The 12,815-nt window shown below is 38.9% G+C and overlaps 4 protein-coding genes across 4 annotated transcripts; 1 reads left to right on the forward strand and 3 right to left on the reverse strand.

The window, feature by feature from the left end:
- Positions 1–120: 120 nt before the first annotated feature.
- On the forward strand, positions 121–3,730 carry mgme1 (mitochondrial genome maintenance exonuclease 1). The gene is made up of 5 exons (XM_034897538.1): positions 121–900; positions 1,012–1,249; positions 1,705–1,837; positions 2,036–2,166; positions 2,819–3,730. Exons 1-5 carry the CDS (start codon positions 384–386, stop codon positions 2,856–2,858), a joined length of 1,059 nt encoding a protein of 352 aa, XP_034753429.1. The 5' UTR covers positions 121–383; the 3' UTR covers positions 2,859–3,730.
- Positions 2,812–5,104, reverse strand: si:dkey-76k16.6 (uncharacterized protein LOC566817 homolog). Its single transcript, XM_034897544.1, has 5 exons — positions 4,850–5,104; positions 4,551–4,661; positions 4,341–4,449; positions 3,577–3,703; positions 2,812–3,469 (listed from the first exon to the last, which is right to left on the reverse strand). The coding sequence occupies exons 1-5, from the start codon at positions 4,919–4,921 to the stop codon at positions 3,061–3,063; spliced, it is 828 nt and encodes a 275-aa protein (XP_034753435.1). The 5' UTR covers positions 4,922–5,104; the 3' UTR covers positions 2,812–3,060.
- Positions 5,105–6,400: 1,296 nt separating this feature from the next.
- On the reverse strand, positions 6,401–9,416 carry si:dkey-76k16.5 (uncharacterized protein LOC566887 homolog). The gene is given in 7 exon segments (XM_034897560.1): positions 6,401–7,078; positions 7,080–7,124; positions 7,229–7,361; positions 8,056–8,135; positions 8,137–8,171; positions 8,266–8,373; positions 8,483–9,416. Coding segments are annotated over 7 exon segments (816 nt in total). The 5' UTR covers positions 8,558–9,416; the 3' UTR covers positions 6,401–6,738.
- A 194-nt stretch (positions 9,417–9,610) lies between these two features.
- Positions 9,611–12,757, reverse strand: cst3 (cystatin C (amyloid angiopathy and cerebral hemorrhage)). Its single transcript, XM_034897555.1, has 3 exons — positions 12,466–12,757; positions 10,974–11,084; positions 9,611–9,866 (listed from the first exon to the last, which is right to left on the reverse strand). The coding sequence occupies exons 1-3, from the start codon at positions 12,664–12,666 to the stop codon at positions 9,792–9,794; spliced, it is 387 nt and encodes a 128-aa protein (XP_034753446.1). The 5' UTR covers positions 12,667–12,757; the 3' UTR covers positions 9,611–9,791.
- Between the last annotated feature and the right edge of the window lie 58 nt (positions 12,758–12,815).

Here is a 12,815-nt window from a genome sequence, read left to right on the forward strand (position 1 = left end):
AGCAATGTTAAATTTTGTTATCATTACGCAAGTGAGGCGTAATACGTGAAAGAAAGTAACTAAAATGAGTACCACTGAACATTATGGGTAATGTAGTTTCTAGCGTTGCAAATGCAGTCAAACCCGGAACTACACTTCCTAGTTACGGAAGTCATGCAGTTGTGTTAGCTTGGACCTTTGTTAAACTGTCTATGGTTTGGACGACGAGTTTCTTTGGGACATGTTGGGGCAAGTACCGCCACCCAAATGAAGGCAAACATCTTGGTAGTAACGTTACTGTTAACGTTACGTTGCTGTTAAAACACTGAAACAACTGTACATAGGCCGTTGGTTAGCGAATAAGTAACTGCCTTCTATGAGCTTGATGTGTGAAAGTGGTCACAATGTACATTGTTAAACGCGTGGTGTGCGCTGGAGGCGTCATTGTCGCTCAATGCACCTCCCTCACTGCGAGGCACGTCTCTGCTTGCTATTGCCTAAGTTCCCCAAAGAGACACAGCCCGTACAGCTTAGTGGACCGTGAGCGCTACTCTTCTCTTGTAAAGTCTGTAATGTCATCCAGGGTCAGTTCCCAAACCCCCGAGACCCTGCTAACGGAGGATGAGCACATCTATGGACCCGTTGTCAAAGCACAAACGCCTTCCTCAAGACCAGAAATGACGGGACCCAAAACCCTTCATCCTTTCTTAAACTGCGAAGAGAGTATAGAAACAGAGGAGCCAGAGCCAGGACCTCCAACCCGGATTTTGTTAAACCGGGGCCAGAGCAGATCATCCGTACCGAGTGTGACGCGCATTCTTCAGCAGACGCTTTCCCAAGAGCAGATCTTCTACCTGGAGAGGTGGAAGAGGAAGATGATCGCAGAGCTTGGAGAGGAAGGCTTTAAAGAATACAGTCAGAGTAAGTTTTGTGACATCAACGAAAGCTACTATTAAATTATGTGTGGTGTTGTTAACTTAAGATGTGGAGTTTGTAGGAACTGGGAAGTGACCAAAAGTTGTTCTCAATCAGATTTGTTTAGGCAAGGGAAGCTTTTCCATTCAACTTTGGAGGACATCCTGACGTCAGGTGCAACATGGAAGAACAAAAATCCTTCGGAGACAGCAGAGTATCCACCTGAGGTCCAGGGATACATGGAGAGCATCTCTCACGTCCTGGAGGACGTCAGTGCAGTGAGAGCTACTGAAAGCACCGTGCAACATGACACTCTGAACTATCTGGGAATTGTGGATTGTGTTGCTCGCTACAGGTAAATATCCTGATTTGCAGATAAAGTAGACTCTACTATTTCTATATTAGACTTGATATTAAGGCTTTGCAATTAATCAAAAGTTAAGCATGATTATGATTTTGGCTCCCAATTATCACAAAAACAGAATAATCGAAAAAACAAACAAATACTTATTTTAGTTTGTTACGCTGTGCGAGAAAACTTGTGTTTGGAATGAAAAAATAAGTTTAAATAGGAAAAGTATTAAGGCAAAGTTTTTTTTTTACTGTTGATTTATTAAACTTTTCCCACTGTTTTTTCTAAGTTCAATGAGTGCAACATCTTTCCGGAAGTCAACAAGTAATCATGTTAAATTATCGTGATTTCAATATTGATCAAAATAATCATGATTATATTTTTTCCATAATCAAGCTGCCCTACTTGATATTTCTTACTACCTCTGCTACACTCACAGCCCACTTTCTTGTCCCCAGGGGTGTACTATGTGTTATTGACTGGAAGACTTCAGAGAAGCCCAAACCATTCCTGAGCAACACATATGACAATCCTGTTCAGGTGGCAGCCTACGCCGGGGCTTTGAACAACGATGGAAACTACAAATACCAGGTGATCTACTGAGTTATCGCTTTTAATTCTCTGCTTTTCACCCAGATTGTCAGAACTGTCTCTCAGCCTGAAGCCAGATTACTTTCTTGATAGATAGATTATAGAACGTTACACACATTGATTTGTTTTACTGTGTGTCTGCTACACTGTGTCACACAAAAGAACAACCACTTTCCCACTAATATCTTCTCATTGCAGGTTGAAAATGGACTCATTGTAGTAGCCTACAAAGATGGCTCACCTGCCCATGCTCATCAGTTGAGCTCAGAGCTGATGATGGAGTACTGGAAAACGTGGTTGGTTCGTCTTGAAAAGTTCACAGAACAAAGGTAAAGCAGTAAGCATTTTTTTCTGTCCTCAGACTTTATTCAGAAATAAATGCATTAATCCGGTTTGATTATGTTTTTATTAATCTCATCATAAACATCACTTTGGGCTGCAGTTACTTGTGGTGGCAGTTTCATATTATATTTAATGTTTTATACACCAAATTTTTAATTGAAAAAATACTCAATAATGTGCATCCGCATTACCAGAACCTCTAACACAAGTTTAATTCAATTTACTCCCAGTACCAGGGGTGTACAGTTCAGAAAATGGCACGATTCGATTCTGATTTTTAGGTTCATGATTCCATTTAAAATCGATTTTCGATTCAAGAACGATTCTCGATTCAAAAATAAAATAAACACAGTTACTTACGTACAGTGTGTGTGTGTGTGTGTGTGTGTGTGTGTGTGTGTGTGTATAATTCATATTCATATAATTTATGTGGATTTGTTTGTTATTTTAAGATCCTTTTATGATGTATGTGTATGTAGTGTGTGAATAAAGTATCTATCTATCATGTGATTGCAGTAGACATACAATTCTATGAATTGGTTATGAATCGGTAGAGCTTGAATCGCACATCCCTACCCAGCACCAGAACTATATGGATAATAAATAACTACTAAAAGATTTTCTTCCTTTCATTTTTAGATCCAGTCCTGCATCAAGTGTTTTTGTGGAAAAGAGATGAGATGTATGAAGAGAGGTCTTTAAGGCCATGTCCATGAATCGGATCATTTCAGTTTAAGGCAACTGAAGCTAAACTGGAAACATAACAGGCTCACATGCAGTAGGAGGGTAGAAAAATATGCCTTTTAATCTTGATTTCTGACTAGCGTTTTTATATAACCTTTCCCCTTTCCATGCTGAGAGCAACTTTTACGGAGCGTCTTCTATGAGGTAAAAAAATCATTGAATTCAAACCAGGCTTCCCTGTATGAGGGGTCCTCGATGAAGCCCAGGCTTCTAAAGAGCCTGTAGGAGACGTCATTGTCCTCCTCTATAAAGCAGTACACTGGGTAGCCCAGAGCGTGAAATCTCTTGGCCATTGTGCTGGCCACGACTCTGGCGTAGCTCTTCCCTCTGTGCTCTGGCAAAGTGTACAATATGCCCAGTGCACATGACGCATACGTCAGGATCCAGGAAACAGGCTTTCCTTCTGCATCCAGCACGCAGCAGGAGGGGAAGTTTGCTATCATGTTCCGGATCATCCTGGCCCCGCCCTCGTTCTTTCCAAACTTCCACATCTGATTCACCAAGCTGACGTGTGATTCATCCAGAGAGCTAAGTGAGAACCTGGAGCTGATGCAGAACAGGTTTCTGCTTTATGATGATCTACTAAACCTAAGATAATGATTTAGTCACACGCTAGACACTAAAGATATCATGACTGCATAGCTAGGCTCTACCTGTCTATGGAGGGAAGGCTGGATACATCCTCCAGGATCATCATGTGACACACTGCCAGTTTTCTGCTGGACACGCCTTTTTCTGATGCCACTGCTTGAAATATCTCCAAGTGGCGAAGATTGATTGCTTGATATGAAAGAAAAGACAATAAAACATGTGTGGAACCTGATTTTGTATTTGTATTTCTTTTTACTTGTGAGAAAATGTATTATTTAAACAGGATTAAAGGTAAGATTTCAACCGCTTACATAAGCACAAATGTGCAAATATGGATGTGGTTGGAAGATGTAAAACATCCAAATGTTGCTCAGATATTTTGGAAAAAGCCGTTAATAAGTATGTTTTTACATAGTCATCTTAGAACTTCTCCTTTCTTATTAACCTATACTTGTTGAGTACTTTGCCTGACGACTCTGGCTTTATTACAGTCATTTAAATGAGTGTACTGGCACAACGGTACTGTTCTTTGACCTTTTGTGATACGATATGCCATAATAATGGGCGGACTCTAAGATAGAGATAAAGATAATAAAACCCAAAGCCAAAATGTATACCCTAAAGCCAGCAGTACAAAGATCACATTAAACAGAACAACAGGTGTCTGGGGTTTGTAACCCTTCCATTGTTATGTCTTGTTATTGAGTGTTGCATGAATGATTCTTTCATAAGACATTCCTAAATCAAATAAAAATACAGTACAGTTTCAAGACTTTTTTTCAATAATCACAGGGCCAGAGACGATGGAAAGAACAAAAGTGCTTACCAAGATAAAGGTATTGGGTCCAGTCAATAACAGAGGACTTCCTAATGGTTTCTTTGAGAATAGATTCATCTTTTGCAAAAACAAGTGTGTCTTTGAAGAGATCACCCTTCTGTAGAAAAAGAGATTTATGTAAATATACTGTATGCAGAAATGCATGTGTACATGTATGTAGCCTATTTATATATAGGAATACACATAGATAATAGTTACCTGTTCGTATTGTGGTTTGCACACAATGACATTGAACTCTGGCCATCTGTCCACTAAAACCCTCACAGATTCTGATCTGACTCTGTTTCTGAGGACCAGAAAACCATAAACCTTAAAAATGAAATAGTTCCATTAATCCAAAGAATGGTTGGATTAGTTATTAAGTTAGTGAATATAGTAAACAATGTTGTCAAGCAAGCACAGTAATAAGATGGTAACAGCCTACTACAACAGGCAATAGGCTAGATTGTATTATAATTTATGTATTAAATTAAATCTCATAACTGGACTGGACACACCTGTTGTGACCGAGGTAAATATCTTTTCAGCTGGGTCTCAGTCGTTTTCAGCTGCTCTCCGGTCAGTTCCATGGTGAGATCTTTACCGTCTGGGATATCGAAGGAAACCGTACCGAAGTTGGAACGGTCATTGGTAACGCAGAGTTCCTGCGGATCGAACTGGACATTTCTTCTTTATTTCAGGCTAAAGTGGACTTCTGATTCGCACTTTCGACACGCGTGATTTGTGGCATGGGGTGGAGTCAGACAGTAGGGTGGAGTATCGGTGAATCTCTGTGAAAAGATCTGTGTATACTGTATTTATAGATAGATAGATAGATAGATCGTTTTAAAATGTATGTCTGTACTGTATCTATATATATTGTATGTATGGATAGATAGATAGTTTAATAATGCATATGTATATATTGTATCTGTATATATACAGTATGCATATGTAGATAGATAGACAGATCGTTTTATAATGTATGTATATACTGTGTGTATATATAGATAGATAGATAGATAGATAGAGAAAAATATAGATAGATCGTTTTATAGTATATATATATATATATATATATATATATATATGAATATATACTGCATGTATATGTAGATAGATAGACAGATAAATAGATAGTTTTATAATGTATGTATATACTGTGTGTATATATAGATAGGTAGATAAAGATAGATAGATAGATCGTTTTATAGTATATATATATATACTGCATGTATATGTAGATAGATAGACAGATAAATAGTTTTATAATGTATATATATATATATATATATACTGTATGTATATAGATAGATAGATAGATAGATAGATAGATAGATAGATAGATAGATAGATAGAAATATCATTTTATTATGATAACTTAATTATATTAATGCAATGATGTGTATACAACTTCAATGTTGTAGCTGGGGATCATTTTGATGAGAGCTTAACATTTCTGGAGACAGAAAAGTGCTGTTTCTGAGCTTGGACGACATTGACACTGGGAACGGTTGAGTTTTAAAAATTTAAAAACAACGTTTTGAAAACAATGTAATTCGGTTTATGCTGCAGCCAGGTTAGGAAAAATGCATTCTATTCCTTATTAGTTGTGAAGAGGTCAAGACCTTCCCTTTTGTCTATCACCTTCCCCCTCTGTTCCTCTGTCTCTAAAGAATTGATTAGGTCATATCTATCACTTAGCACCCATGAGGTAGCTCATTGTTCCCACAGGAAAGGTTACTACCTTCCCAGCCTTTGTGAGCCGCCCCTGCTTGATTGGAACAAAGAACGTGTGTTCAGGTACTTTGAAAATAGGTGACTTGGATCCTTTGGCTGGGTGTGGTCTCAAGACACATGGATTGAGAAATGACACCTTTCTTGTAAAGACATTTGACTAATAAGGAGTTTTGACTTGAGAAACCGCTCTTTACTCAAGGGAATAAATGTGTGTGATTTAGAATTTTTCAGGGCTGATCTCATGCGACTCCATCAGGAAGAACTTTAACAGTAATGTGAAAAGGAGAACTTGGTCGTTTGAAACATGAATACAACAATTAAATGTCTTTATTTTGGGTCCTTGGTTATTAATAATTGCATTGGTGTGTAAAAAAAGAGGTAGCCTGTATCTATAATGTGGTAAATATATTGGAAGTCCATTATTTGATAACTGCAAATAGAGAGCAAAGCAAATATTTTATTTATATGAATGTGTTATGATAAGGTGACATTAGTATTTGTGTCAGTAATGCCATTTTCCCTTATACCACCATTATAACCAGGTTTTGATGCAATGCTTTGGAGAGCCTATGAAATGTATAGGCTTAACTTTACATTTCAATCACATTCTCATAGGTAACATTGGAAGTTATTTTTATAAAAACACTTGTTAGAAATGGTTCCAAAATCAAAAGTTGAACTCAAACCATGCCGCCCTGTATGAGGGATCGTCAATAAAGCCCAGTTTTTTAAAGAGCGTGTAGGAGGCCGTGTTCTCCTCCTCTATGAAGCAGTAGACTGGGTAGCCCCCAGCGGGGAGTCTCTTGGCCATGGTGCTGACCAGGACTTTGGCGTAGCCTCTCCCTCTATGCTCTGGCAGAGTGTACAATAAGCCCAAAGCACAGTAATCATACACAAGGATCCAGGACACCGGCTGGTCCTGGTCGCCAGTGATGCAGCATGACGGGAAGTTGCTGATAAGTTTTTTAATGTTTCTGTAACTCTGCTCGTTCCCTCCAAACGTCCAGGTCGACGTGGGAGAGGTTAAGAGATGAAATCCTCGATTCAAACTCACTGTGGAGAAGCAGAGTGGGACAATCTAACCATAGAAAACAATATTATTATCATTATTATTTGAATTTTTACAGATAAAGTACATGTTAATCATGTGACTCTACCTGCCAGCTGCTGGTGTGAGCAGATGGCTGCTGTCTGGCAAATACAGAAGATGCACCACAGTACAGGATCTGTTGTTGACTTCTCTGTCAGAAGCCATTTCTTTGAGCGTGGAGGAATGGGAAATGTCAAATCCTGTTGGGTAAAAATAATTCAGATGTTAATACAATTCAATATTTTTTCTTTGCAAGAGGTTACAGCCAATTCAGTCTATGGTTAGACCAGTAGTGGAGATAGTATTTACTTTAGTCTCTCAGAAGAAATAGGAAAACCACACTCAAAAGTACAGAAGTCTTGCATTGAAAAGAGTAAAATATATACAACTAATACCTAAATGTACTCAAAAGTACAAGTATCAAGAGGAAAAGTACTCATTGCAAATTGTCCAAATGGTTATCAAACGTATATAGACTGTATGTTACATAGATTATTAATATATGTCTAACTAGCATTTTACAGTCTAAGTGGAGTTCAAGTGTAGTAGCCTATGGATGAGAATTTCATAATGATGCATGATATGTTATAAGCTTGTCATAAGCTACTGTACAGTATGTTGAATAAAAACATATTAATAGTAGTAACTACAGCTGTGAAATAATATGTAACAATATAAAATGTTCAATATGTACCTCTGAATTGACGTGGAGTAGAAGTAATGTAGTAAAAGTGGCATGGCCTGTATAGAGACTATACTCAAGTAAAGTACAATTACCTAAAACTAAAAGTAAAGTGTTTTAATGTACTATATATATTTACAAGACTGGTTACCAACTGCAACAGTTGCCTGAGGGTGACAGACACTGTCTGCAGTGATCTTAATCTTACTAACCTCCAATAACAAAGTAGGTGCTCCAGTCAATTGCATTCTCTTCTGTCAACATTTTCCTTAAACTCGGTTCATCCATGCTGTGTCACCTTTTTCATAAACTCCAGGGCGCGCTTGTTCTGTCAAGTTAACTGTACATTTAGCAATGTGGCATGTACAAAAACACAACGTGTACTCCAATATATTCAGTTCTCCCGGGGGACGTGAACTCACATTGGGGTCAAGTCGGCAAATGATGACTTTAAAATCAGGCCATGTGTCAACGATGACCTCCTGTGTGCTTGGTTTGTTCCTGTTAATGCCATATAGGAAACTGTATACATAAAAACACCAACAGTTTAGAGCCACAGGGCGTAGAAAGACACCGTGATGACATGCTGACATGACATTAATGATATTTGAAGTGTGAATATGAACAGCGGCCGTCTACCTTCAAACTCTTGGGTAGGTGTTTTAGCAGGACTCCATCAGCGATCTGCAGTTCGTCTTTGTTAAGGAACTTCATGTTTGGGAAGTGAAGCCTCTTCAGCGATGCAATTTATCCCGCCTGCCGGTATAAACTGCTCTGTTCTAATAAAAAAACTGTCTCCGCCTTCATAAATCACTGATAGTCGGCCAAGCAGGGCAGGCCATACTGTGCGCCTTACACCGGTGTTCTGGCGAGTTATGCTACCTTGTGCTTTTGTGCAACCCTATTTCCGTAATACGGATTTTTACTTTTTAATTACAAACAGCGGTAAGTGTACTGTGAGATACTCTATCAGAATATATTTTTCAGGTGTAGTGTACTTCGATCGACTAATCAAGTAATGCTACCACGCATGTGCAGTTAACACATCTCTATAGGGAGCACAAATCAAGAGAACACCGGCTGAGCGTATCTTCAAATGGCGTTTTTCAACTGAATGGTATCTACTCGAACGGTAAAGATTTATATATATTGAGATCGTTGCCAATGTTATTTTGCTCGTATTTTGTGTAGAAATCTCTTTTGAAAGTATACACTCAGGTGATTGAAAAACTCAGGAGAAATTCACATTATCAAACCATATTTTGAAAAAGAGATATGAATGTTTTCAAAAATAATTATAACTTCTGAAGTTTCTTGCTTCCTAAACTTTACATGTCACAACATTCATACTCTTATTGGCCAAATGGGAGATGATGAGAGATGAAAAAACACACAAAAACGTCTCCGTACCCAATAATACAATATTAAACCAGATGCATTTACCACATGGACACAGTCATTCATGTTCACATGCTATTTTAATTGTCATTTTATTTTAAAACACTTTGTGGTTCCCACACTCATTACTTATTTGCTTGGTTAGTGTTCCACTATACAAAGTTGCTTCGATAAAAGTTAAGTCTGAAGATATGTTTTGGGCATTTTCAGCCTTTATTTTATTTTGACAGGAAAGCTGAAGATATGAAAGGAGAGAGAGAGGCGGGAATGACATGCAGTAAAGGGCGTCGCAGAGTAAACCTCTACATATGGACGGCCGCTCCACCAGCTGAGCTGACTGGGCGCCCGAAAGTTAATACATCTATACACTGCTTTACACTAAAGGTTAGTCTGAAACACACTAACTTTCAGAAGTTGTTCAATGTAGCAGAGAAGTAGCATAGGCAGAAAATCGACTTGTGTTTGCTATACAGGAAAACACATATGACTCTGTATGAAGGTTATTTAGCAAACATTGCTAAGACTAAAGATTTCCCACGTGGTTCTCTCTCTAGCACGTCTCAGCCACCATCTGGATTTCATTGAGCCAAGGGCGGTTCCACACCGTAAATGTGCACTGGTAAGGCTGAGGAGGAAGAAAAGGTTCCACGCATTATATATATATATATATTCAAATATATCAAAAACAAAACAGCACTTTGCCTTTAATGGGTGTCTATTGTTTGGAAATTTGGATTGCTGTCAGTCACAAGAAAAACAAAAACAATCGGTGCTGCCTACACCGTGTTATCCCCCTAAGTTAGCACCCAACAGGCTTAAACAGGGCACGTTTTAAACTTGTTTTTATCCTCTAAACATGCTCAAAATGTCATTACCAGAGTCTAGCCATGTGCAGTGATGCCTTCCGAGTGAACACAGTGAAACTGACTGCTGGAGATGTGACAGAAAGGCAGATTCGCTGTGTTCACTTGGAAGGAATAACTGCACATGGCTAGGCACTGGTAATGACATTTTGAGCATGTTTAGAGGATAAAACCATGTTTAAAACGTGCCCTGTTGAAGCCTGTTGCGTGCTAACTCAGGGGGATAACACGGTGTAGGCAGCACCGACTGCTTTCAGTTTTCTCTCTAGCGACAGCACGCCACATTTCCAAACAACAGAGCTACATGTTGGAATCAATCAGAATTCTCCTTTAAAGCATTGTAAAAAATGTCATCCCCATGAACATTCCCCATGTTCAATGAGCAGGATTATTTTAGGATCCTGATCATGTAAAAACTTGTTTGTTATAAAGAGGCTCTGTTTAATAATGTGTTTAATTTAAGTTATCTAATAAAAAACAACTGTGGTTTAACAGCTTTGCTAGCTAGGTCATGCTGCTCGGTGTATCAGAATGAGAAATACTTTATTGATCCCTGAAGGGATATCTGAGTTACAGTTGCAAGGAATATATAAATATCAGAGTAGAAATATAAATAATGAAATATAAGGTGTGTGGACATGTAAAGTAATTATTCTAATTCCATTTCCTTTAACAAACAAAGCTCTATTGTTCAAATTGGGGAAGTTTACATCTGTTTCACAATGTGACCCTTTACGGTCTACTGTTGAAGAGGGAAGTATGTTCTCTGTGTGACATTTAATAATAACTCCCCATAGCTAAATAAGATGGGGATTTTTTTTTCTTTTCTTCCAGAAACTGGGATTTTAGCCTCTAAATAAAGTCCGTACCTGAGCCTTTGCTCTGTCTTGGTGGATGTCACACACGTCATTTTCCCTGCCCTTTCTGCAGGGGGTCTTCGCCATTTTCACAGTTATTATGTACTTCATGCCAGCAACCACCTGCAAAAAGAAATGCGAGGGTCATGGAAATCCAGATTACGATAAACGTCGAGCACTGTAGCAATCCTACAGATTTCCGGACATTTAAGCCATTACATTTCAGCCAAGTTTAACACACCCTGTTGAGTTATAAAAAGTGAAACAATGTGTTGAAAACAGTGTATTTCTGTTTATGTGCGCTCTGCAGCCAGATTGATTCAGTACTGATCTAGCCTAATGAATGTTCCACTGCTTAACACCAACCCAACCTTCGAAGTGTTGATCAGGTCAACAGGAAGTAACCTTCTGTCTCCAACCCCTGGTGTCGAGGCTAAGATGATGGAATGTGGATTGTGTATTTTTGTGAGAGTATCTCATTAACATGATACAACTTTTTGATCTGTTGCCAAAAACAAGCCCAAAGGGGGAGAGTGTAGAGCCATGTCCTTCCTCACTGGACAGCGAAGAAGCCAACAAGACATGTCCTACACTTCGCCGTGCCAACGGCGGACCAATGAGAATGGTTTTAAATACACCAGGTGAAAAGGAACCGCCCCCAGGTGCAGAGAATAGAATTCTGATACTTCCATTAATGATTCGGGGCTGTTCGATATGTCTCTGAAGAGGGAACATATTGTCTTTGTCATATCACTTTCATCATGCTGTTTTATTAAAGCTTTTTCTAAATTCTACATTGATAACCAAAGCTCTCTTCCTCCTCATTAAATCTAAGAACACGTCCTTAGTTTTTTCTAACAACCCCCCGAATAGTAATATTATTATTAAAATTCTAATTTTAAATTATCATGTCACTCAAAAGGTGTGTTAGCCAAATATCAAGGAAGTCCACAGACAAAAAAATCTGATACAGCTATATGTTAGTCCTCTTTGAAGTGTCAAGAAGGGCGCAACGTGATCGACTGTAAAATGACTAAAGATGAACTGATTAGCAGAAAAAAATAAACAAAAGGTGCTTCTTAATAAAAGTGTGCAGAGAGCATAGTTGTATATGAAGGAAGAAAAAAAAACTCCCTTCAAAGTTGAAGGACAGGATGGGATTTGATTGGATTACAGGGATTAGTTTATTTAAAAGGGCTAGACAGACGTTGGTTTCAAAATCACGTAACATCCGCTAAGAGCCATGAACACAACACCGTGTATGCATATATAATTCACTGTAGGCCTAACCTTATGCTTACAGGCATGACTTAATGACAAATTTCGGGTAGAAATACAAAAAATGGGTAACTAAAACTAAGGCCTAGCCTAGCTACCCTGTGACGTTAACGTTACCGTTAACGGGTGATACATAGCACGACGCATACCTGTAAACTGGAGTATGTTGATTTAACAAGGTGTGTTCAATAAAGTTCAACACAAGTTGAAATGAAACGTTACTGACCTGTCTCTGAGCCTTGAGCACTTCTGCCACTTGGCTGAGGTACAGGTCGTTGCTGCCCTTGTTGTGTTGGACTACGGCGTAGTTGAGGGCATCACGCACCCCTTCATCATGGACATCTACCTCGCTGAACCCCCCCACCAATCCTCCAGACCCGACGGCGAAAACGGCCGCAAGAACGGGGAAGACGACCTTCCACATCATGTTTCTGTAAATCCGGAGTTAATGTTGGCAAACAACAACAGCTCGACGTCGTCTTCCTTTTTATATAAACAACGACGTCACGGTTGTTTAGTTCACGGGGAGTGGCACATCTCGCAGCCAATCAGATCACTAGCTCTGCAAGCCCTTCT

The sequence above is a fragment of the Etheostoma cragini genome, chromosome 17 (assembly GCF_013103735.1).
Source record: "Etheostoma cragini isolate CJK2018 chromosome 17, CSU_Ecrag_1.0, whole genome shotgun sequence".
In the NCBI taxonomy this organism is placed as follows: domain Eukaryota; kingdom Metazoa; phylum Chordata; class Actinopteri; order Perciformes; family Percidae; genus Etheostoma; species Etheostoma cragini.

Excerpts from the sequence above, each read along its gene's own strand:
- mgme1 (XM_034897538.1), top strand. The coding sequence starts at position 384 with ATGTACATTGTTAAACGCGTGGTGTGCGCTGGAGGCGTCATTGTCGCT. Across the intron at positions 901-1,011 it reads CTTTAAAGAATACAGTCAGA|ATTTGTTTAGGCAAGGGAAG; the intron begins GTAAGTTTTGTG and ends GTTCTCAATCAG. Across the intron at positions 1,838-2,035 it reads ATGGAAACTACAAATACCAG|GTTGAAAATGGACTCATTGT; the intron begins GTGATCTACTGA and ends TTCTCATTGCAG.
- si:dkey-76k16.6 (XM_034897544.1), bottom strand. The coding sequence starts at position 4,921 with ATGGAACTGACCGGAGAGCAGCTGAAAACGACTGAGACCCAGCTGAAA. Across the intron at positions 4,450-4,550 it reads GCAAACCACAATACGAACAG|AAGGGTGATCTCTTCAAAGA; the intron begins GTAACTATTATC and ends CTTTTTCTACAG. Across the intron at positions 3,470-3,576 it reads AGCCTTCCCTCCATAGACAG|CTCCAGGTTCTCACTTAGCT; the intron begins GTAGAGCCTAGC and ends GTTCTGCATCAG.
- cst3 (XM_034897555.1), bottom strand. The coding sequence starts at position 12,666 with ATGATGTGGAAGGTCGTCTTCCCCGTTCTTGCGGCCGTTTTCGCCGTC. Across the intron at positions 11,085-12,465 it reads TGCTCAAGGCTCAGAGACAG|GTGGTTGCTGGCATGAAGTA; the intron begins GTCAGTAACGTT and ends TTCTTTTTGCAG. Across the intron at positions 9,867-10,973 it reads AAGACAGAGCAAAGGCTCAG|CCTTACCAGTGCACATTTAC; the intron begins GTACGGACTTTA and ends CTTCCTCCTCAG.